A 25,867-nucleotide genomic window follows, 5' to 3' on the forward strand; every position below is an offset into this window, starting at 1 on the left:
AAACTTAGAAAAGAGATGTCGGTGCAATCCAAACCGGAATACTGTTCGGTAATTGGGTCATATCTGGAGTTATAGATCTCAGATTTAGGTCTACTTTATATGGATAGAAAGGTAAGACATAGACCTACAACTTTTATATGGAGCCCAAGATCTAAAAAGGCCATTTTCAAGTCGAAATTGTTGCAACAATAAAGAAGCCCGAATCTTTCCTCCAGCCCGAGCACTGTTCAGTATTTTAGCCATATCTGGAGTTCTAGAAGTCAAAATGAGTTGAATGTTTTACACAAGAAAGCTGAGATAATTTCCTACAACTTTCATGGTTTCAAGTGACTCCAATTTTGACTTTATCAATGACTTTTTGGGTAGACAAGAGAAGATAAGGATTGTCACCAAGTCAAGAGTTGATCACCCACTCATCAATTAGTCATCAAATCAATAGTTTTCAATTTTGGCCTATAAAAGGAGGCATTTGCCATGCATTAAGGCATCTTGGTCTCCAGATCAAGATCATGCTCTTGCTTTCTCTCTTTGTATTTTTTGTAATGTTTATGCTTTTCTTTCATTAATATCAAGTTTATGCCTTTCATTTCCTTTCATTTACTTAATTAACTTTTATCTTATTTATGTTCTTGTTTTATTTATCTATTTTTCTTTCTTTTATTATGTGTAGTTAAGTTTATTATGTCAAGGTGAAAAGGTTACATTAATGTGTAAGAATAAGTATAGTGTAAACTCATCAAGATCATGCACTTTAATGTTTGATACTAACATGTTTTGTATTTGTTATCTTGTTCACTCTTTAATACTTTGCTTGTTAAATGACTAATTTTGATTTATGTTGTATAACACTTGGTACAACAAATGCTTGGCAGTTTCATAGCTCATACTGTATGGTAGAACCGACACTTGAGCTATGAAAGGAACTTGATTTGTTGTTAACATAAGTTATAATCATGAATGCTTGACGAGATTTACAAGTATTAGCATTAATCGAATAAGATGACTAATGTAATCATGTTAACAATCTATAATCTGATTGGAACCTCCTTTGTGTGTGGTTTTCAATTGAATAATAAGAGTTTATACTATACTTGTTTGACATACCATTAGTGGAACCTCTAACCTTGACATTTGTTATTATCATTGTTTAATCGTTACATTAATATTCCATCTCAAAGTTCTCATCTTCTTCTTCTTCTTCTCTTTCTTTTTATTTAATTATTATTATTATTATTATTATTATTATTACTATAGTTATTATTGTTATTGTCATTGTTGTTATTATTGTTATTACTATTATTATTACTATTATTATTATTATTATTATTGTTATTGTTATTACTATTATTATTGTTGTTGTTGTTATTGTTGTTGTTGTATTATTGTTATTTATAATTTGTACAATTAACTTTCCTGTGGTTCGACCCCGGTCTTGCCGGGTTATTTATTATTTCGAAACTCCTGCACTTGGGAGAAGATATCAATCTTTTAGTCGTGTCACAGAGTGCTTAGAGAAATAGTTACCATACCAAAGGGAGTTGTGACAAAGGTTGTTAATCTAGTTGATAACAATTGTAGGGATAGGGAATGTAGCAAGCCAGAACTAAACCATGCCATGCAAGACAGATCTAATGAGCTCAAATCGGGCAGCATAGGTTAGATGTTTGCTCATCCAACTCTAAAAAGATGATTCAAGCTTGTGTAGGAAAGGAGAAAATTGGCTGGCCAACAAAAGATAGGGACTAAGAGGCATGCCAAGGTTTTAGAAAGGAAACTGGCCCTTAGCCCGGTAAGCTAAAGACAAAAAAGCTTAGCATAATCTCTTTTATTTTCTTTCTATAGAGTTACCCCAGTCATGTGATCCGGTTACAAATTTAACAAGTTTACTCAGGTTAACCTAGGCTGATCCAATATGTTTTTGTCTCAATATTTTTTTAGAAAATATCATCTTGAAATATTTTTAATCAAACTATATTTTTAATTGTTAGTGTGTTGTAGTATGCAACTAAATATAAAACCTAAATTCTTAAAAGCATATAGTGGTGTAAGGATCATTCTCACAAAGAATATCTAGCCTAGTTTTAAGTTATGTGAGTAAGGATGGGAAGATCTTAGTATAAGAAAAATAATTATATTAAAAAAAACAACAACCAGGGAATAAATTATAATTAAAGGGTCAAAATTAACCAAAAAAATAAACCTTGGAAAAGTCAACTATTGAATTTTCACCATTGGAATTATTTTCTTGTCTTCCATAATTGTAGTTAATTAGAAAGAGGCAATCTAATAAATCATAAGTACTAAATAACTTAAGGCAAACGTTGAATGTTTAATCTAGCAATAGCCTTCAGAATTATAGAGATCGATAAAACTAAACAACACAAGCACAAGCAATTACATTTAATTTTATTGAATGTTCTTTCTAAGATTCAATAATTTTTTACACAACAAATCAATAAACCTTACTTGATTTACAAATTAGAGGGATCAAACAGTTATGAATTTAATATTAATCTAGTAGTAGATTCTAACGAATAATACAGCAGTAAACCTCCTAGTAATTAAATGAGATAATCATGAAATTTATATAGAAGAATATCCATTACTCAAAGTGTAGATTGAACAACAAAAATAAATCATATCTCACCGTCTTATTAATTCTAAGGTTTTGTCTCCTTTAATCAATTATAAAAGTTTAGTCAAAACCATAATGAAAACCTGAAGCAATTGTTAAGGAAGTGGGAAGAAAAAGAGATATCCTTATTCTAATGGTTTTGTTCCATTTTAAAGTCAATTCAAAGAGATATCCTTATTCTAATGGTTTTGTCCCATTTTAAAGTCAATTTATCATGTCAAAGAAGCCCTCTAAATATCCTAAAAATATAATAAATATTATCCTTAAATAATAACAACTTAACTTAATCTGACTAATTAATTAAAATATTAAATAATAAAGTAGAGTCATGATACAACTAGAAAAATAATATTTTTAGCTAGAATTCATGCACTAAATCTGGAAGTTTTCAAAAATAAATCAAAGTCTATGTATAATATTTATAAGCCAAAGAATGTTATAGCATGTCGGCAGTATAGGTGCAGCAACTTTATGCCTGATTTCAACCTTAATACGGCCAATATCTCTTAAGACTTAAAATATAAAAGTTGTAAATCTCTTCTTTAGTGTTCTATGGCATCTTTAATCATCTCAATCAAAGCAAAAGTAGGAGAGTTATGTCTAGATTACAAAGCTAAAATTAGCTTTATTTTGACCTTAACATCTTTGTTTGCATTCTAAATCAAAATAGAAGAATAATGAGTATAAAAACTACACATTAAAGGAGAAAAAATTATGAAAATTTTCATTTTCATCAACATTGTTCTGGGTTATCTTTGGCTCATCAAGTTGACCTGGTTATATCAGGTCAACCTTTATACAATTTAAATTTTTTTCTACTAGAAAACATATTAGAAACACTTGGATTTTTTATGTTAAAAAGATAATCTAACCTATTGCATAACGAGAGCAAAGATCTAGTTTTTTTCTATATTAGAAAGATAAAATTGGCCATATATATTTTAAACTAGACTATGCAGACTTTTAATGAGAATTTGACATATCTTAATATTTAATTAATTAGCAATTCTTATCATTCAGTTTAAAACCAATATATTGGCTTGAGTTATGCCATGATTTGAGCCAAATTCTTTTTAAATGTAAAAAAAAAACATATCAAGAACGTGGAAAATTGCAATGTCATTAAACCTAGTCGATCAGGTCAATCTTAAAACATCTCGACCCGAATCATTGTCTAGCTCAAGTTTTCAATTAAATTGTGTGAAAGTTGACCTAAAATCAAGTATCAACCCTAAAATAAATGTTTATTAGAGGTCATGATAGCCTTATAGAAAGTAGAAAAAAATAAATCATGAAATTTATTTTTCAAACAATTCAATATTGAAGGGTAAAATAAAAAAAAATAAAGGACCAAAAACTAATAAAAAACATATCAGGTTCAATGGGTAATCTTGTCAAACCCGTAAATTGGGTAGCTTAGGTCAATAAGTCAAACCTATGAACTAGTTCATGAACTCCTTTAGGAAAAATAACTTGTTTTTTCCCTAAAAAAACTATTTTTTATTTAACTATACGATAATAAAAACAAATCGTCGCAAAATGAAGCACAAACTAAATACCGAGATTATTTTTTGGAGACTACGATAACCTCAAAGAAAGATAAATGAAACAAATTATGAAACTCATTTTCTAGTGAATCCAATATCAAATGATAAAATTAAAAAAAAAAGACAAGTAAAAAAGAGAAATTAAACTCGTGAATATGTCCTTGAACTTTATAAAGTTCAATAACATGTTTTTTTCCTGAATAAAAAATACAAAATCAAAAAATTGAGTTCATTTAAGAAAAAAAAGAATAAAAAAGTTACCCCACCAAACCTGCAAACCAACGCAACTCAAGTTACCTAAACTCGCAAATCGAATCATTAACCCCTTAGATTCTAATTTGTTGGTTTTTTTCCAAAACCATTTTTCATTTAACTAAATATTAAAAAAAAATAGGCAGTCACAATATCAATCAACCCAATGTTAATAGGTTTGTTTGACACCACAATAACCCTATAGAAAGGTGAAACAAAAAGAAATAAATTAGAAAGTTCAATTTTCAATCATTTCAATATTGATGGATGAAATTAAAAAAAAAAACATGAAATAAAAATATATTAAAAAATTTAGGACTAAATCAAAGATATTTTAAAAATTAAAGGAATGAATTAAAAGAAGAAGAGAAAAGTGACTGATGTAACCATATTATTCGATTGTATCACCCACATTTACCTAATGTTTTGTCCATGTTTTTATATGTAAAATGCCTTGATATTCTTTGTTTTATGTTTTGAAGGCACTTTTGGATGAAAAATGCAAAAAGGAGTAAATTGGAGATAATTGGCAGATTTGATGTTCAGTCGATGTTTTGTGCAGAGCGTGATTTCTAGAGATCAAAATGAAGTGATTCCAGTGGCTCTAAAAAGCTAACATCCATACCTTTCTGGAAATGTAATGCAAGAAAAATACAAAGAGGAAGATCATGGAAATCACATCCTTCAAAGTCAAATCTCGTATTCTGCCACTATTGACCTTTGTCCATTCAAAATTCCATATCTGGAGCTATAGAAGTCCAATTGATGCAACCTCAATTGTTTTGGATTCCTGACTCAAAGGTCTAGAAACGGTCCAAGTTTCAGCCAAAAACGATGTCAGATGAGGGCGATATGATTTTTCAAAGATGACAACTGAATTCTGCCAGCAATCAGGTTTCGTGAAGAAATGAGTCCAAATTATGTTTCGAAGCTTCTAAACTATCATCCAAGTTATAATTTCAGCAATTTAGCCCCTCTAGTAAATCAATCTAGAAGGTCAAGAAAAGTAGCCACCAACCTCAATCCACCAACCTCAAATCACCAACCACAAACCAGCTGCAAGTTGGAATGCTGTCATTGTCAAAGAAGGAGGCTACAATGGTGGGTTGTTTGTGGTGACTACTAATGTCAAAGTTTGGCAAGTTTGGCAGCCACCATTGTTGATAAAGAAGCAAGAGGAGCTGCCATTGAAGCCTATGTATAGACATCAAGAGAGCCAAGAAAGAGGAGGAGGGAGTGCAATAGAATCAAAGAAAGGTGGTAGCAACTAGAAGTGAAGAAACACAAACTCTCCTCTCTACATACTAGAAATAATGCTTTCTTTTATCTTTAGGAGTAGTTGTTCAATAGATATGCAAGGCTAAGCTCTTTTCTTGGTTGCAAGGACGCAGAAACTTTCAGATTTCAAGAACTGTGAGATTTATTCTTCATTTATTTTCAGTTTGTATTATGAATGGGTATGATTGTTTTCCTATGCATGTTTTCTATGATTGTTGTTGATAATTGCTAGAGCGGACTCTAAGTTATTATTGTGAACAATCTATTGCTAAGTTTGATATCAGAACCGGAGTTAGGGTATATAAACTTGTGAAGCAACTAAGCTTGATAATTGTGGCGGAACTACGTTATTAAACTTAGGGAAAACATTCGATCAAAGCAACACAAGCAGACAACTTGGTTGTTAAGATTAATGAATTTATCTAGATCTTAAGGCTGCCATTAGATTAAATCATTAGTGCGGACACTGTGATTATTTGTTGGTTAGGGCTAGTTATACGGCGGATCCGTTAATTAACCAAAGTTAAGAAAAGATAAAAATTCAGAATATAAACTGGAGTTTCGTTTTAAGGATCAGTTCTGATTTCTGTAGGTGGATGTGTGCTTGTGACCAAGGTTTGTTTTCTTGATAAATTTCAGTTTTAATTGATCGTGTTCACTAATTTAATTTCTTCCATATTTTAGATTATCACAAATCAAAACCCCCCAATTGCATAACGTATAGCATAAAAATCTGAACTAAATCTTCCTCGTGGGATCGATCCCTTGCTTGCTCTATACTATCTTGTGTGTTTTAAGTTAGGGTAATTAATTTGTGCGACCGCGACATCGCAACAGTGACAAATCTAAAAAAACAAAATCTAGTAGTGAATTGAAAAGATTTTGAAAATTAAAAAATTAAATTAAAAAAAAAATATCTGACACATGTTTTACACGCGCAAGGATATGAAGAAGGCCTTCTACCTTTGGGCAATGCATAAACCTTCTACCTTTTGGGCAATGCATAAACTTTAATTCATTCTCTAATTGGTGTCTTATTCGATATTGTTGGAATTATCGAGGTGTCCAATGCCATACAAAGTGATGCGTATAATAGTAAGAGGTTGTACAAAGTGATGCGTATAATAGTAATAGTAAGAGGTTCCAGGTGTCTCTAACCACCCATTCTTCTTTCCTTTCTCTTTCTCTCATTTCACTATCATGTTGCCTTAGTTTTCTTCATCGATTTACTCATTTATCCCTTTTATGCCTCAATGTGTTTTTATTCTTCAATTCTAGTCCCTTGACCCTCAATCTTTAAAAAAATAAAAAACTAAAACAATATTTTGTAAAATTAATCATGCCAAGATGTTATTTTGATGTCACAAAAATTATATATACAAAAGGAAACTAAAATAAATTTTCAACTCAAAATACCAATAAATACATAATGTAAACATTAAATTAATATATATATATATATAGTAACAAAACAGTGTGGATTACTTGTAATCCATGGTGTTTTATGGGTAGGAGGGACAATGTTTTTTTTAGTGTTTCAAAAGCTTTTTAAAAAAAATAAAAAAAATTATTTTTTTATTTTAAACTAATTTTCTCTATGGTTTGTCTATTGTTTTGATATATTGATGTCAAAATTAAATTTTTAAAAACAAAAATAATATTATTTTAATATATTTTTAAATAAAAAATAATTTTATAAAATTCAAAGGGACATTCAGTTGTTATAATGTATCAGTTCATGTGGTAAAAGGATTAATTGTAATTCTTTTTATTTATATGGATTAATTTGACTGATATGATAAGGACGTGCTGATTTTAATCATGTGTCCCAATTCCTTAGCCAAGTTTATTGAACCACCACCACTACAGCCCACAGCCCGTTTAAAACGGGCTTAACCACCTTGGTCTGATCTTAAAGATCGGTGGCTTCTCACATTTCATTTTCTTTGTAAAAGAGAGAGGTGTGCGATTATGCTCGCTTTGCTGCCGTTTTGCTTCCTTGAACCATTGAGGTCCGAGTCTAAGCTCCTTCTCTATCAGAAGCAGACGTGTGATAACGCTCGTAGACACTAACTTTTCAGGTAATTCTTTTGCAAATTATTATGTATTTTTTTACCCTTCAATTTAGATAGAGATATTGGGAATAAAACTATTGGTGTTGTATATAAGGGTTTGTTGATAAAATATGTCCTTTTTTTTTGTTTTAAATTTCAGCATGTAAAGAAAAGCTTGAATGCGCTAGAAGTATGAAGTTTTTTAGCTCTGCAATAATAGCTGTATATAGAAGAAGTTTTAGCACTCAAAGCAGCAGAACCACAAAATATGCTCAAAGTGTTTGCCAGAATCGAATCAAGAAGGAAACCAATAGGATCCCCAAGGCCAAAAAAACCCACCAACCTTTATTTGAATGGACCCAAGAACAAAAAAATATTTTTTCTCATGTTCAAAGAGGTGCTTCTGTGTTTATCACGGGCTCCGCCGGAACTGGAAAGACAGATTTGCTTAAGCACATTATCGACATTCTGAAGGATGTTCATGGTAAGTCTAAGGTTTTTGTCACGGCATCCACTGGAATTGCTGCCTGTGCACTTCAAGGGCAAACTCTTCACTCCTTTGCTAGCATTGGAATCCAAAATGCTGACTCTGGAACTTTGCTGGATAAGGTTAAAATGAATAAGCATGCTTGCAAAAGATGGAAAAAGGCGAAGGCATTGGTTATAGATGAAATTAGTATGATCAGTGCTGATTTGTTCGAGAGCCTGGAATATATTGCTAGAGATATACGGGGATCGGAGGTGGTATGGGGTGGAATACAGCTTCTTGTCTGTGGGGATTTCTTTCAGCTACCACCAGTTATCAAACAACAGAAATTATCAGGCAAAGAATTTGCATTTGAAGCTGATTGTTGGAATGCAAGCTTTGACCTGCAGGTTGAGCTTACTCAGGTTTTTAGGCAGTCAGACCCTCGGCTTATCAAGATGCTTCAGGGAATAAGGAAAGGGGAGACTGATGCAGAGGACTTGCAGCTTCTAGAAGAATCTTGCTCCATGAACAAGCAGGATTCTTTGGTAGTCTGGCTCTATCCGAGAATTAATGATGTGGAGAAAGTAAATGAGGAGAGAATGAAAAGCTTGGGTGAGAGTACTGTAACTTATGCAGCTGCTGATAGTGGCCTCGAACATAGGAAGAAACAACTCAACCAAGGGATTGTACCTGACCAACTTGTACTCTGTGTTGGTGCAAGGGTAATGTTGATCATGAATTTGAATATTGAACGTAATCTTTGTAATGGTGCCACTGGTACAGTTACAGGATTTGTTCCTTTAGAGGATAAAAATGCTAGAAATTCTGATATTCTCTTCCCACAAGTTAAATTTGATCGTGGACCTGAGCTCTTGATTGAACCTCAAAAATTTGAAATTTTTGAGGGAGATATTGTAGTTGCTTGGAGATATCAGATACCTTTGATATTAGCATGGGCTATCAGCATACATAAGTGCCAAGGGATGACTCTTGATCATGCTCAAACAGATCTCTCAAGGGCTTTTGGCTATGGAATGGTCTATGTGGCACTTTCCCGAGTAAGGAGCTTGGAAGGCCTTCATTTGTCTGGTTTCACTCCATCAAAGATCAAGGCACACCCAAAAGTTCTGCTATTCTATAAAAGTTTTACTTCATCAAACCTCTCTCATGCTGAATTCTCATTATTACACCGAGTTAGGAAATAAAAGTTTCATTTGTTTGATAGAGTTGTAATGCAAGTTAAAATTTAACAAACACGTCTCATTTTCCAAAGCACAAACTTAGCCTAGCCTTCAAGAAGTCATTTGTGGAAGTTCATACTTTCCTTCTACGTTTCTCCTTGACTGGTTGTTGTCACTAAATGTCTCCAGGCGTGGTGTGCAGGAGGGTAAAAGATTCTGTAACATTTGCAATGCAAGTTCAGATCAAAAGACAAAACCCATCTTCATGTTCAGTTCTGCACTCTAACTGCCTGTGTTTTTGTTTCATGTGAAAGTTTTTATGCACATGGGTATGGATGAAACATATTTGTGCATGTAAAACATAGTAAGAGCTCAACAAATCAAGTGAGCATATATGCTACTTCTAGTGGATGTTCAGTCATGACCTCCTGTAGTATCTATTTTGTGTCTTCTCTTGTTCTTATTCAACAACTGTTTGAAATGAAACTTTGGTAATTGCTTTGTTACGAAAACAGTAAGAGCTGTTTCTGTACAGTGTTCAAGCATTGTTGTAGGAATGAAACAAATAGCAAAGAGGATACTAATTGGTATGAAATTAGCAAAGAAGATATAGATTTCTCTGTATTTAGACCATTACGGTGGATCCCTGCTGGATTTATATAGGTATTTTTTTTTCCTAGTTTCTGTTTAACTGCACATTGGTGAATGGTTATGAGAAATTCACTATTTAACTTGGAGCTCTAAACCTGTCTTTCATTAATCAAATAGTACCAGGCTTTGTTGAGTTGAAATGTTGCCATGAAGTACATGTTCTTGTGTGCATAAAACCTACCAGTGTTTATATGTTACTGACCATTTTGTTTTGCCTCCTTGCAGTTGTAAGTCATCATTGCTGGTAAATAACAATGCTCTTTGTAGAAAATTTCAAAAAGGTATAATGAAGGTGCTCTTCTTGGACAGAATTTTGGTTTTGTAACTTATCTATTGAAGATTGCATTTATCTACTGTTACTATCGGTAAGTCCCACACTGCTTGAAAAAAGCAATTAAAAGGAAAAGAAATTGAGGTAATCTGCTGTCCTGCTTTCTTGTTCTCGTTCTCTAATCCTGTTCCATCCTCGTTGTCACATGTTCAAGAAAATTTCTTTGTGATGGCTTTAAGCGGAAAACAAGATTGCGGCTAGCGAGGAAGTTATTTTTAGGTTGAATTGGTATTTGATTGATGAGTTTTTTTTCACCTTTGTTTTCAAGTATGTGTTTCTAACTGTATTGCTTTAGTCACAACTTGGTTTCACTTTTTGTTGAATATTTCTGATTATAAGTTAAATTTTTGTAATGATTTATTCTTTCAGAAATTAGTTTGTTAATTTAATTTTTAAATTTAAATATAAAAATCAAACTACCCTAATACATACACACACACACACACACACCCTAATCTATATCTTTGTCTAGAACCCCCCAAAAATACCACATCTTTCCAATTTCACAAACATGAAAACTATCAATTTAATTCTTCAATTCCTCTGTCCTTGCAGCCGCCGCCGCCATCTTCCAAATACCAATTTCTACGAAGATGGAACAATTTTGTTAGAATAATTTTGTTGATTTGAAAAGCCTAGACTCCCCAAAAATTAACCACCCTTCTTGTTTCATGTCCACATTTACAGTCTGAGCAAGCAAAAAGAGCTGCTGAGAATGCAACACAAAGTGCAACAGATGAACCAAGGCCAGAACCAAGTGGAAGTTCAGAAGAAACGGCTATGGTGGCAGGTTTAAATCTGAGATGGGTCAGCATTAAAAAGGTACAACATCCCCTATGGAATTTGGCCTCTAGAATTGAAAAACCCAGATGGGTCTGCACCTCATGCGTAAGAATTGTCAATGCCTTAAAAAAATACGAGATACGTCGCAAAGGAGTTGAATTGAGAGAGAAGATATTGAAGGAAATGTTTAGAGAGATTTTGTTAGAGGAAAAGAAAGTTGAAGACAGGTGCGTGGACGTAGAATTGATAGGGAGAAATGATGTAAAGAGCTTCAATACCCAAGTAAAAAATGAGTAGAGGGATAATACTTTTGTGGATTATTTGGCTGAGTGAAAATGGCGAAAGGCATTGCAAATTTTCTTGAATGAACGGTGGAGAGATCATGATCCGATAGGAATTTAATATTTTTTTTTTTTTTTAGTTGTTATTAGTGATTTGGTTTAAATGAGTAAAAGAATAGCAATTAAGTTTTAGATTTCTTGGCACAACATGCACTTCGGTAAGGAAGCAGTGCTTCTCTTGTGCATTATCTCTACCCAATCATGTCTATTAGTTAGTTTTCGGAATCTTACATGAAAAATTATGTTACTTTATAATTCAATGGACAAATAAAAAGTTAATGATACAACTCAAAAAAAATTCTAGTGATAATAAATATAATTAAATGTTTTTTTATATTCCAATAAAGTGAATTAGAGTATTTTGTTTGTATTTCAATTCTTTTGTGATTTTAATCTTAATCTCATGGCATTATAACTTGGTTTGTTAGGACTAATATTTCTTTTTAAGGTTAAAAATTGTTTTTTCTATTTTTATATAAAATTTTTTATTTGATTTGTTATTGTCCTTATTCTAGTATTCAAATCTTTCTTTTTTTTTCTGTTAATAAATAGAAATCCAATCCATAGATTGAATTGAAGTGAAAAAATTATGAATAGTCTAATTATTAATTATTAATTGGTGAATATTTTTGTTTTTAGTTTCATTTAATTCATATACTTTTATAAATCCAAATAATAGAATTTGATTTTGAAATTTTATTTATTATTTCTTTTAGGAATAGATTACTTTTGATGAATCAATTTTTTGTTTCTTTTGGTAAATGTAGATCTTGTGTGAATAGGAAAAAACACACCATGTAAGGCTAAATACTTTTAAATTATTAATAATGAAGTAATACTATAAGGAAAAAGTGAAAAGTGAAAAGAACCTCCGAAATGAAATAGAACATAAAATCATAAGCTTTTAAGTAGTGAAAGGAGCGCGAGGCGCTCATTACATACTGTTGAAAAATGAGCTAACAACTTATAAATAATGGCTTCATTGAGGGAATCCACTAGAGCCATAGCAAAAGTGAGACTTTATAGGCAATTGTATCTACTTATAGACGTAAATTTAGATGATCTATCCACCATTAGGATGAAGCTTAAGTGAAACTAAGTAGAGGTTCAAATCGTCACCAGATGAGTTGTGATTAGGGGTGAAATGTCACTCTAACTCAAAGCTAGCTAGTTCTCTTTAAAATACGTTGAGACGTAAGTTGATTGGATATCTAGAGGTAAAGAATTGTTTCAGTACAGGCTATGAGAGTAATATCAAATCAAGACTCTTAAATTTCATTGTTGAGAGAGAAACAACCTAGATCACTAGTTAAGACCCTTAAATAACTGTTTTTCTGGAGAATTAGGTAGTCTTCTTGAACAAGCTTTTTATTTGATAGATAACATTGATTAAGCTATTACAAAGACTATAAACTTAGAAATAGAGAACAACTTAAAGAAATTATATTAAGTTTTTGTGTATTGATCATTAATCAATTTTTTTTATTTAAAAGTGAAAGAAATTATTTTATCTACTAATAGTGGAAAAACTGGTGTATTATCTAATCACGCATCTATTGTCATAGCCATTGATATTAGTAATTTAAAAGTACAACTTAATGACCAATGGTTAACGATGGCTCTGATGGGCGGTTTTACTAGAATAGGCAATAATAAGATTATTGTTTTGATAAATAATATAGAAAAGGGGAGTGACATTGATCCGTAAGAAGCTAGTAAATTCTTGAAATATCATAATCAAATTCTATCTAATACAATAAAAAAATTTAAATTAAAAAAATAAAGAAACAAAAATAGCATGGAATGAAAAAGATCAAAAATTAATAAAATTAAGGTGGCTAGAAAGACTTATTAGATACCATGAACTCAAAAATCTAATAAATGTTACCTTGTCATAATCTTATCTGCTTCCAAAGCTAATGAAAAATAATTCATCAAATGGTATATAACGCCAAGAAAACATCCAAATAAAATGTACCCTAAGCTAAAAATATCACAAGTATCATTTCATTCTAGATCATTACAAGAAAAACTATAACCAAAATTCTTTTTAGATGACATATAATAATAATAATAAGAACAAGAGATTTTATTCGATCAATCTTTTTGCTCCTCATTCTTTGAGAATCATAAAGGTATTTTTAACATTCGAATTTGTTCATTTGGAATATAGGCTCTTTATTATTTATTTTATTATTTTATATATTATCTTCTTTCTCTTTTCTTTTTTATTCTCTTCCATCATTCTTTAAGTCCCATATATTTGATGTTGTAGAATTTGACCCATTTTCTCATTAAGTGTGTTATAACTCAATTTTAACCCGTTGACTTTTAATTTAATCTTATGGGGATTAAAATTTAAAATTAAAATATAATGAATTTATTTTGATGAAAAGCGTGATTTGTCAACTTGTGAGGAAACTAGGGACTACAATGTGCTTCTCTTCTTATTATCAAGATAATAATAGTTATTTGTTTGATTCTTTATTAAATTTAAATTTTAAAAAGAAAGAATGAGTTTAATTAAAATTTTATTTCTCATATACAATAGAATTCTTACATTATAAATACAAATTTTAATGTATATGCACAAGAGGATAAGGTCATTATAAGAAAATCTAGGGAGACAAGACAAAAAAGATAAAAGATATAAAAAAAATTTATTAGACCTAAACCTAGCTATCCATATAAGAGAATAAAACAAAGGCAAGAATAATTACCTTGAGGAGACCCCCTAGTCCTTTCCACCAAAAAGACTTGCCTCCATTTTTGCTCACATTCTTATTAGCTTCTCCTACCTTTAAAGGTGCTTTCAAAGTCTTATAAATAGACTATCACAAGTCTTGGATTTTGACAAAGAAGAATGTCACACAAGGGTTTGATACAACCTTGGCTAGCAAGATGTAGCATTTGAAATTGCTTATGTTGCCTCCTTTTTAATGACAAACCTAGCATTTTGAAGTAGATGAATAAGTGGATTGATTGCTTCAATTACAACCTGCAAAATTTCATGAACAAGCTATTATATTAGAGATGGTCCAACAAGCTTCCTTCTTGATATTCTTTTTATAATTATAGGCCAATAAGTTCAAAAGGCAAAGCAACACTTGATTATTAATGATACACCTCCAAACCTTCTGCATCATTAATCATCTGAGTATAGAGATTTAGACCTCCAATTTCAATACAAAGAAAAACATCCCCACCTCTAGACACCAAAAAAATAAAGGACTGAACTTTCCACTTTTTTTCTTCTTGCTGTCGTGGAAGTCCTACAGATATCATCGCCTCCTTCTCTTATCATTCCACTCCTCCTTCACGACCTGTCACCACACCAAAGTCCTGTGATGTAGTTCCTTCTCCTCTAGCAGTGCAACGTTTTCTTCCATAGGTATAGTGAGTTTTGAAAAGCAATAGCAGCACCTCTTCCTTCTACACCAGCAACTTCCACACCAGTAGACCAATGGTGTAACTTCTTCTTCGTCAGCACAACAATCTCTTCGCTGACACTTCTCAACAGCCTAGTTGTCTTGCACTAGCTACAACCGTGGAGTCATCTTCAACCCCGACATGCATCACTAACTCGCAACCCCTAAACCATTGGAAACAGGTATTAACCAGAGCAATAGCCCAATAGTACAACTAGCTTCATCCTAGTCGACGCCACCCATCATCTTCATCTCCAAGCACCAGCTTCATCCCTGCATTAGATAAGCTCTTCTCGTCTCTATGCATGCATAAACTTAATTCACTCTACTACTATGTATGAGAATTTTAATTCACCAGTAACTATTCATGTATGTGTGTCTCCTGTTCGCCAACCAGGTTACTAGTTCAGGCTAGTAACTAGGTTGGGCTACTAGATCCAGCCCAGTCCATATGACTGGGCTAAATCTAGCCCCTAAAAAAATAAAAAATCAAAAAAATAATTTTTTAAAATTCAAATTTTGTTGATTTATTCACTAACGTCATAATCATGAATACCGTACTTTTTAGGTTACACAATATTTACCAACGTCAAAGTTGAAAATATTTGTAGGCGAATATTCACTGATACCAAAATCAAGAATATTATAGGAAGACCATAAGAATGAAGCATAAACAAACTCTTAAGTAATTTAGACAAAACCAATAATGCAGTATATCGTAGGTAGGATGTTTAAAGATTAATAGTATCTTTCCTTTCGCGTAACCAGTTTCGTATCATAGAATCTTTGTTGACCAGTTAGGGTTTCTAGTGACTATAATACTAGATAGAAACTTCTTAAACTAAACATTTCTCCTTAAGGAACAAGATATAAGATATTTGTTATTTTTCCAATCAAGAAATTTTAATTGGTCATCACGATGTTCGAGTATGACAAAGTGAAGGGTACCAAATAAATTAGATTGATTTTTTTATTATAAGTACTTATGAAATCTTTAGTTTTTTCCTATTTCCCTACCTGTATCCTATAGGTATAACATTTACATCAATAGATAACCTTTTCTTATCTATCTGTATGAATTGATATTATTACATTCTAGTTCCTTCTCAAGGCCTCCTATTAAAAATCCTAAATTGGATCCTAAATTGATGGGTTAGTGTGAGCTTATCCATGCGGTTATGCACTCATTAAATATTAATCCATTCTATGAAAGATATTGGCTTTCATGCTTTAGTTGGTCTATAAGATCCTTTTAATAACTTATGTTTAGTTGAAAAGATATATATATATATATATATGATCTAGTCGAATGTGTAAGGCACATGGTAGCAATAGAACCAAGGAAATTATACAGAAAAGATAATTTTTTTTCTATTCTTTTATATTCTAGTAGTGTTAGATTAGTATTATTTAATGATCCTGGCATAATGAGTCATTTCTTTCAAAATGAACTGTTGGTATTAATCTTATATTTTATCCTTATGAACCAAGAAGAAGTCAACCTTTTTAAAATATACAACATAGGTTCTAGTAATTTAGTGGAGTTGGATTCTCATGTTAATCTAAATGAATCATCCTTTAATGGATATTCAACTTATTCACATTCAGATCGTGAATGTTTGGAATATATAATATGCAAGGACACATTGGTTTTGCTAATTTGAATTAAAAGGTGATATAAAATTGGTTTATTTATAGCATTATATCCGTAGTTAGTGCATTTATCCGAGTTAAAAGCTCCAACTCTGTATCAAGGCCACGATCGATATTATCACTCACATCATTATCATTAATATCATCTCAATTATCAAAAAGAAAACCCTTAAACTTGTTATCCAGTAACTTGTTTAGAAATATTATAATGAAAGGAACATAAAAGTTTGTTGCTAGGTATTTGACCATATAAGACCATCCAGTTCCAATAGAACTTATCATTAAAATACCTTTCGAAAAAGATAAAGCTAAATGCAGTGAAAAAAAATTTTCTTAAGATGGGAAATGAAAAACTATTCACCCTACATAAGGTTAATGAATAAGTGATTTTTTGATAATGAGCAAGGGATCCATCTTTTTACTAAAAAGCATGTATTTAACTCATAATTCATTAGATTTTTTTTATGAATGTCAATTAAGTATCTTTTGTAAATTGCATCTTTTTACTAAAAAGCATGTATTTAACTCATTATTCATTAGATTTTTTTTATGAATGTCAATTAAGTATCTTTTGTAAATTGCTTTTGGCTCTTTAATCATTTGATAACCAAAGTCATTCTTTGATAAATGATCATTATAGGTTAGACTTGATGGAATTTGATTAATCTTTTTTTTTATTGAAGGTGGAGAACTGAACCACAATTCTTTTTCCTTTATCCCTAATCGAGTCACCATTTGCGACCAAAGATTTGATTTTATCATCAATCCAATCATCATTTATGTTCTTTCTTTTCTCTTATCAACTAATAAATCTCTTTACTTGTATAACTTAGATGTCTCATGTTTCTTACAAAAAAAGTGATTCGATTAATAATTACAAGATCAATGAGATTGATATTCAAAAACAAATTTAGAACATATTGATTTGACCCTGTAAGCATAACTATCATCACCCTATAGCGTGTTGCTACCAGCAAAAAAAAAACCTCATATTTTTTTTAGCAAATCTTCTAATTTTTTTAGCAAATCTTCTAATTTTTTTCAAAGCAACTAGAAATAGATTATTTAACTAGAAAAAAAATTCATTTTAGATGAAGGATACCTATCTAAAAGTTTTCACAAATCAATTATGTATGATGGAATCATTAAATATTTGATCTTTTTTAACTCTGTCAGTAATTCACTATAGGCTTGGAAAACAAATAGGTGATGTATATGAACGAGATACTTGTAACAAGAAAAAGAAAAAAGATTAAATATAGAAACTCTAAAACATTTGTTGATCTTATATGTGTGGATATCAATCGTGGTTTATTATTTCAATGTATCATTTCTTCAGATAGGAGAAGATTATTAGACACTTACTCATAATCTCATTTATCATATTTTATTGTGTCTTCCACAAATATTTCTAAAGAATTCCACTATAATATATAGATCCATGCATAATATAATAAAAAAATAAATACAATTTATTTGCTGCTACTTAGTGTCAATAATAAGTAGTTTGAAAAGGCATATAAAAATAAAAATGTGTCTTTTAATTTGTTTTTTATATCCAATTTAGTTATCGTTCTTTTGATTTATGTTTGATTTCTTTTTTATCTTTTTTTACTAGCTTTTTTCTTTAATTTAGTCCTTCATCATTTGGTTTTATCTTATTTTTATACCAAAATTGGTCCTTATTCTTTTAATTTCTATTTTTTTATCATTTTTATAATTGAATTGTGTTTTCAATTTCAACCTTTAGCGTTTGATTTTAATTTATTTTTATGTCAAATTTTGTTTTGATTTTTTTAATTACTATTTATTTTATTTTAGATTTTTTTTTATTACCGTTTTTTCTTAATTTCATCCCTCAATATTTTTTTATTAGGAATTTTATTTCATTATTTTTTTTAGGGTTTGCCTTTTGTGGTATTAGTCTCGAGCTCATTATAAGGATCGTGGGTTTTAAATATTAACATGGGCTAACTTCACTGTTTTTTTAGGTTCCTTTAAAAAAAAAAATTCAATCTTATCCTTCAACATTTGATTTATTGAAAATTGGTTTTCGGTTTTTTTAACAAGGTTATCTTAATCTTATACTCATGGTCATAAAATTATCAAGTTAACCCGAATTGACTTAAATCTTTTTCTCATTACGTTTTTTGAATATATATTTTTTTCAATTATGCCTTTGACATCAGACTATATGATAATTAAACTTCATTATTTTATTTGACTTGCTTTCAACGGAATTGCTCTAGTATCATAATCTTGTTGTAGATTTAGCATATACTCGGTTGAGATTTGATATTTTTTTATATTTTTTATTGTTATTGTTTTTGTCAAATCATTTTTTTGTCATTTTGTTTTTTTATTCCATGTTATTGAAATTTAACAATCTTATTAAATCTTATGAAGTCAATGACCTAAATCTCATATTTATTTTTAAAACACTTATCCCACCTTAACATCTTTTTTTATAGTGAAGAAATTTTAAGATGGCGTGCATCATAGCATAAACAACCTATTTAGTATATCATTATTCTTATCCTCACAATGTTACTATGAATGAAATGTTCAATAAACAATGCTATTTTTTTATTTTTTATTTTGGTCAACAAACTTTATTTTCAAAAATATCAATCTTTAGTTTTTGATATCTTTAGTTTTTATATTTACGTTCTTGAGTTTGAAAGAATATAAAGAAAATTGTCAAAAACTTGGAGAGAAAAGGTTGTGAGTTGACCAAATTTTGACAATAAAAAATATCAATCTTGATATCAATAGGTTTTTCTTGATGAAAGGAATGCTAATGAGGTATTTTAAAACTTTCATCTTGCTCAAAAAATAAACTAGAGCTAAAAAAAAATTATTTGGTTTAACTTTGAATTTTTTAACTAATCAAAGGATTTTTTTTATTTTTTTTTAGAAATAGGTTTATTGAGGTTTTATTGTGTTTTTATAGATGTTTTGATGTGAAAAAACTATTGAAATAGAATTTTAACAAAAACCTGTTGATATAAAAGAAACTACAAGAGTTGTACAACAACATAGAGGTATTGCTCAAGCTACAATAATTAAAAGGTGTTATGTACCTTGTCATTTTTCTTTACTTGATTTATTTTAATAGTTTTTGTAAATGTAATGATATATTATATTTGAAATGATGGTTTCAGGTCAAAGAAATTAGATTCTCAGTAATAAAATTAATGTCCACTTTAAGATGAAAGAATTAATTTTCTAGTAATGAAACTAATGCTCAACTCAGGGCGAACGAATTAATTTCTCGATAATAAGATTAATGCTCGGCTCAGAATGCATTGTATGGCAGTAGTTCATGTTAGCTGCTTATCCAGTGCCCACTTACGACTTTCAAAGCTTTCAAGCTTAGCTACCTTGTCTTAGCTTAGCAGCCCTTACTGGTTGGTAATCCGTCCGCTCCTCGCGTGAAGCCTATCACATTCAAGGGAGGCGTCGGGCTGTAGGATGTTGCCAAAGTGGTCTACCTGCCCTCCCGCAAACTTTTTTTTTTAATTAATATAAATATTTTAATTAATTTATAAATATCTTAAGATTTTAGAATTAATAATAATATAAATTTTTAATAATCATTGTATTAAGAATTATAAGACCCAAACTTAAAAATATAAAAAAAATAAACTTTTTAATCCCAGACTTTTATAATTATACTACCTCCTAGATGATTCTTCCCGCACACTCTCATTTATCTGTAAGCTGGCCTGTAAAATTATTTGCTGTATATTCAATAAGAATTAAATAATATTTCATTCTGTTTTTTCCACCAAGGCTCTTACTCTTACTAATGTTTATTTTAATGATTATATAAATAAATAAATTAGTTTTAAAAAATCACACGGTCGTAAAATATAGGAGATTTTCTAAATTGCATGGTCAAATGATTTTCATGAATTTTTTTATTGCAAACTCAACGTTTGAGAATATTAAAATTATTAATTAAAATTTGTTGCCATGTTAGTATGAAAAATAAGCAAGGTAATCAAAACAATAGAATTCGTAACAGATTGAATAAATAAGATGTTAAGATTTGGAATCAAAACAATTAACACTTGATTTGTAAATCATATCTTAAAGATTTAGTTTGATTGTATTTTCTATAATTAAGTCTTAAATGTTAGTTGCTAGTCTGTCAATTTACTTATTTAGATAAGATCTTTTCTATATAAACTATGTATATGCACGATAGAAAACATACAGAATAATAAGACTGCTTTGCTATTCTTCAAACTTTCTCTGTCAGCCTTCTTGCTTTCTTTATGGTATCAGAGCAGTGGTTCAGCACCTAATACTGCTCATTATTTTGCTTCCGCCAATATCACCATGACAGAAACACCATCAGAAAAGTACTTGTCAGAAACAATGGATTTTTATGATCCTTACTACATTCATCCCTCATATCACATCAATCACGCCATTGTCATCCAACTTTTGGAAGGTGACAATCATGCAACATGGAGCCGCGCCATGATGATGTCTCTGGAGGCCAAGAATAAGCTTGGTTTCATTGATGGCACAATAAAAGCACCTTCAGAGACAGATCCTAAATATAGAGCTTGGAGACGATGCAATCAGATTGTGAAGTCATGGATTCTCAATTTCATCAGTCCATCCTTAACAAATATAGTAATCTTCTCTGATACTGCTGCTGATGTCTGGGCAGATCTCAATGAGCGTTTCTCTCAAGGAAATCTGTCACGCATATTTGAGCTTAAACGAGGGATCGTTGAACATCGTCAACAACAACAAACTATAGCAGCTTATTATTCAACACTCAAGTCCTTTTGGGATGAATTAGGATCATACAATGATCCACCTTTATGTAATTGTGCAGGACTAAAATAGATTGCTGAAAGAGAAGAACATGAACGAATTTTCCAATTCCTCATGGGGTTGAATGACACATATTCTGTTGTCCGTGGACAGATCCTGTTGATGCAGCCACTCCCTAACATCAGGAAAATATATTCACTCCTGCTTCAAGAAGAAAAACAACGACAACTCACTGAAGCCAATGACATCCCCATTCATGCCATGAATGTGAAAAGGAATACAAGGATCACAGAGAACAGACAATCCATACGACTACAAAACAACAAGGGCAAATCTTTATTTTGCTCACACTGTGAAGGAGATACACATACGGTTGACCGTTGCTATTACATCATTGGATTTCCACCAGGACACAAATTTCATGGCAGAGAAATCAAACCACCAAATCGACACAAACGACTTGCAGTCAATAACGCCAACAACGCAGTCAAACCCAACACGGCAACAAGCGGACTTCAAACCTTTCCTCAGTTCACAGAAGAGGAATACAATCAAATAAAGGCATTACTTGGTAAAAATCAGTTTTGTGGAAATGTGACAGGTAAACACAATTCTAAATGTCATAAAGCATGGATCATTGACAGCGGTGCCAGTGATCATATATCATCTTCTTCTCATTTACTATCTCAAACACCACGTCATGATATTGTTCATTTACCTAATGGTTCACATATAAAAACCTTATCAGTTGGTAATGCACAAGTTAACCAACACTTGTGCATCAAGAATGTCCTCCACATACCATCCTTTCAAGTTAATCTTCTCTCAGTCAGTAAACTCACCCGTGACTTAAATTGTATCATCACTTTCCATCCTAACTTCTGTATCTTGCAGGACCTGAACACGATGAAGATGATTGGCCTGGGAAAGGAGCATAACGGCTTGTACTATCTATCTGAGCACACAGCTATCAAACCACCATCAAAAATTCGAGCTAACACTGTTTCCACCATCCCAGATTTATGGCATTGTCGCTTAGGACACCCCTCTGCTGCACCATTACAATTTTTGTCTAAGATGATTCCTAATTTTTCTATTCATCATCCTATGCATTGTGACATCTGCCCTATGGCAAAACAAACCAGACTACCTTTTAATATCAGTTCTATTTCCTCACATGTATCTTTTGATCTTATACATTGTGACATATGGGGTCCTCATCGCACACATACACACTCAGGTGCTCGCTATTTTTTAACCATTGTAGACGATTACTCACGTTACACTTGGATCCATCTTATGAAGCTTAAATCTGAAACGCAAACCTTACTTAAGTCCTTTATTGCGTTTGTCAAAACACAATTCCAATGTAATGTTAAATGTGTAAGAGCAGACAATGGGAGTGAGTTTACTTCCATGCGACCCTTTTTCAATGATTTAGGAATTCTTTTTCAACACTCTTGTCCAGCCACACCACAACAAAATGGTGTTGTAGAGCGCAAACATCGTCATCTTTTAAACGTTGCTCGCGCTCTACGCTTCCAAGCTTGTTTGCCACTTCAATTTTGGGGGGAAAGTATACTCACTGCAGCCTATATAATCAATCGTTTGCCTACACCCATTCTTTCAAAAGCTTCACCCTATGAGAAGCTGTACAATACCATACCTATATATCATCACATGAAGGTTTTTGATTGTCTTTGTTATGCCACCACTATTACACCCTTACACAAATTTAATTCTAGAGCACGCAAATGTATTTTTGTGGGTTATCCTTTAGGTCAAAAGGCATACCGCCTTTATGATCTCTCAACTCACACATTTTTCTCTAGCCGCGATGTCACTTTCCATGAATCTATATTCCCTTTCTCTACTCAATTACAAGACACACAGTCTGATCAGCCAAACACCTACACCTCCAGCTTACCCTTATTAACTCCTATTCCTCCTCAAACACTATCCACTCCTTCCTCTCTTTTAAACGAATCATCCGACTTACCTTTATCATCCTCCTCCAACGATGACACACTTTCCTCTCCTATGCCTTCTTCTTCTTCAAACCCTGTTCTGCCATCATCTTCTACCAACATCCCTAGCCTCGTTGAGCCACCCTTATCACCACATGTTTCCACACAGCCTGCTCTCCTACGCCGAAGTACTCGAACCCACACCCGCCCCTCCCACCTCCAAGATTATCACTGCTTTCATGCCAACTTGCTTCCCCCTGGCTCATCATGTTCTCGTTCAGGTACTCACCATCCTTTATCTAAATTCGTTTCTTATACTCATTTATCTCCCTCTCACCGTGATTTTATTACAAGCCTTTCTGCCCACAGTGAGCCTACATCATTTGCACAGGCTGCCTCTGATCCCCGGTGGCAGGATGCCATGGAAAATGAATTAACCGCTCTGGAATTGAACAATACTTGGACATTATGTCCCTTACCAGCAGGTAAAGGTGCCATTGGGAGCAGATGGGTATATAAGCTTAAATACCACTCTAATGGCACCATCGATCGGTTCAAAGCTCGTCTAATTGCCAAAGGTTACACACAATTGGAAGGTCTTGACTACACAGACACCTTCTCCCCTGTTGCCAAGTTAATTACTCTCAAATGTTTACTTGCTGTTGCTGCTGTCCGTCATTGGCCCTTACACCAACTCGACGTTCAAAATGCCTTCCTTCACGGTGATTTGAATGAAGAGGTTTACATGCAGCTTCCTCGTCAGGCCGTCATTGGCCCTTACACCAACTCGACGTTCAAAATGCCTTCCTTCACGGTGATTTGAATGAAGAGGTTTACATGTAGCTTCCTCCTGGCCTTCCTCGTCAGGGGGCGAATATTGTGTGTCGGCTTCAAAAGTCCATATACGGTTTAAAGCAAGCATCACGTAACTGGTTCTCAAAATTTTCCACAGCCATTAAAAGCTTTGGATTTCAACAATCTAAAGCAGACTACTCTCTGTTTACTAAGGTACAAGGTGCTTCCTTTACAGCAATATTACTCTATGTTGATGATATGATCATCACAGGAAATGACACTGCCACAGTTAGAAAACTTAAAAGGTTTCTTCACAACCATTTTCGGATTAAGGATTTGGGCACTCTCAAGTACTTCCTTGGAATTGAAGTTGCCTACTCCAAACAAGGTATTGCCATCTCTCAACGCAAATGCACTCTTGATATACTTAAAGATGCAGGTATGATTGGGTCAAGACCAACTAAAATTCCAATGGAACAAAACCAACGACTCACCCCTTCAGAAGGTGAACTGCTCAAAGATCCATCACCATATCGACGCCTTGTTGGCCGTCTTCTTTATCTCACTATCACAAGGCCGGACATTGCCTTCTCAGTACACGTTCTTAGCCAATTCATGCAGCAACCAAGGAAACCTCATCTGGATGCAGCTCACCGTGTCCTTCGCTATTTGAAGCTGGCTCCAGGACAAGGCATTTTGTTCCCATCACATGGAAAGTTACAGTTGAAAGGGTATTGTGATGCTGATTGGGCAAGTTGTCCAACAACCAGGCAATCTGTTACTGGCTTCTGTGTTTTCCTTGGAGGAGCTCCCATATCTTGGAAGAGCAAGAAACAGTTAGTTGTATCACGTTCTTCAGCAGAATCAGAATATAGATCAATGGCATCGCTTACCTGTGAGTTGGTTTGGCTTAAACAGCTCCTATGTGATTTGCAGGTGCCACACTCGCAACCAACCCTCTTATACTGTGACAACCAAGCTGCGTTACACATTGCAGCCAACCCTGTATTTCATGAACGCACAAAACATATCGAGATTGATTGTCATACTGTGCGTGAGAAAATACAATCAGGATTGATAAAGACCAATTATGTATCTTCAACACAGCAGATAGCAGATATATTCACAAAGCCTCTTGGTAGCCTGTTATTTCATAATCTGCTACGCAAGCTAGGAACCTTGGACATCCATGCTCCAACTTGAGGGGGCGTGTTAAGATTTGGAATCAAAACAATTAACACTTGATTTGTAAATCATATCTTAAAGATTTAGTTTGATTGTATTTTCTATAATTAAGTCCTAAATGTTAGTTGCTAGTCTATCAATTTACTTATTTAGATAAGATCTTTTCTATATAAACTATGTATATGCACGATAGAAAACATACAGAATAATAAGACTGCTTTGCTATTCTTCAAACTTTCTTTGTCAGCCTTCTTGCTTTCTTTATGGTATCAGAGCAGTGGTTCAGCACCTAATACTGCTCATTATTTTGCTTCCGCCAATATCACCATGACAGAAACACCATCAGAAAAGTACTTGTCAGAAACAATGAAACAATGGATTTTTATGATCCTTACTACATTCATCCCTCAGATCACATCAATCACGCCATTGTCATCCAACTTTTGGAAGGTGACAATCATGCAACATGGAGCCGCGCCATGATGATATCTCTGGAGGCCAAGAATAAGCTTGGTTTCAT

At 32.4% G+C, this 25,867-nt stretch overlaps 1 protein-coding gene across 3 annotated transcripts; it reads left to right on the forward strand.

The window, feature by feature from the left end:
• The first annotated feature begins 7,624 nt into the window (after positions 1 to 7,624).
• LOC105115714 (ATP-dependent DNA helicase PIF1-like) lies at positions 7,625 to 11,651 on the forward strand. Of its 3 annotated transcripts, XR_840378.1 has the most exons (4): positions 7,625 to 7,793; positions 7,927 to 9,347; positions 10,293 to 10,348; positions 11,086 to 11,651. XR_840378.1 is itself a non-coding variant. In XM_011012702.1 (3 exons), exons 2-3 carry the CDS (start codon positions 7,959 to 7,961, stop codon positions 10,296 to 10,298), a joined length of 1,395 nt encoding a protein of 464 aa, XP_011011004.1. In that variant the 5' UTR covers positions 7,625 to 7,793; positions 7,927 to 7,958; the 3' UTR covers positions 10,299 to 11,651. The 3 variants fall into 3 exon arrangements, 2 of the variants coding, with proteins under 2 accessions (XP_011011004.1, XP_011011003.1); XM_011012702.1 differs by having other exon boundaries at positions 10,293 to 11,651; XM_011012701.1 differs by lacking the exons at positions 10,293 to 10,348; positions 11,086 to 11,651 and having other exon boundaries at positions 7,626 to 7,793; positions 7,927 to 9,928.
• The last annotated feature ends 14,216 nt before the right edge of the window (positions 11,652 to 25,867 follow it).

This window comes from Populus euphratica, unplaced genomic scaffold (genome assembly GCF_000495115.2).
Source record: "Populus euphratica unplaced genomic scaffold, PopEup_1.0 scaffold746.1, whole genome shotgun sequence".
In the NCBI taxonomy this organism is placed as follows: domain Eukaryota; kingdom Viridiplantae; phylum Streptophyta; class Magnoliopsida; order Malpighiales; family Salicaceae; genus Populus; species Populus euphratica.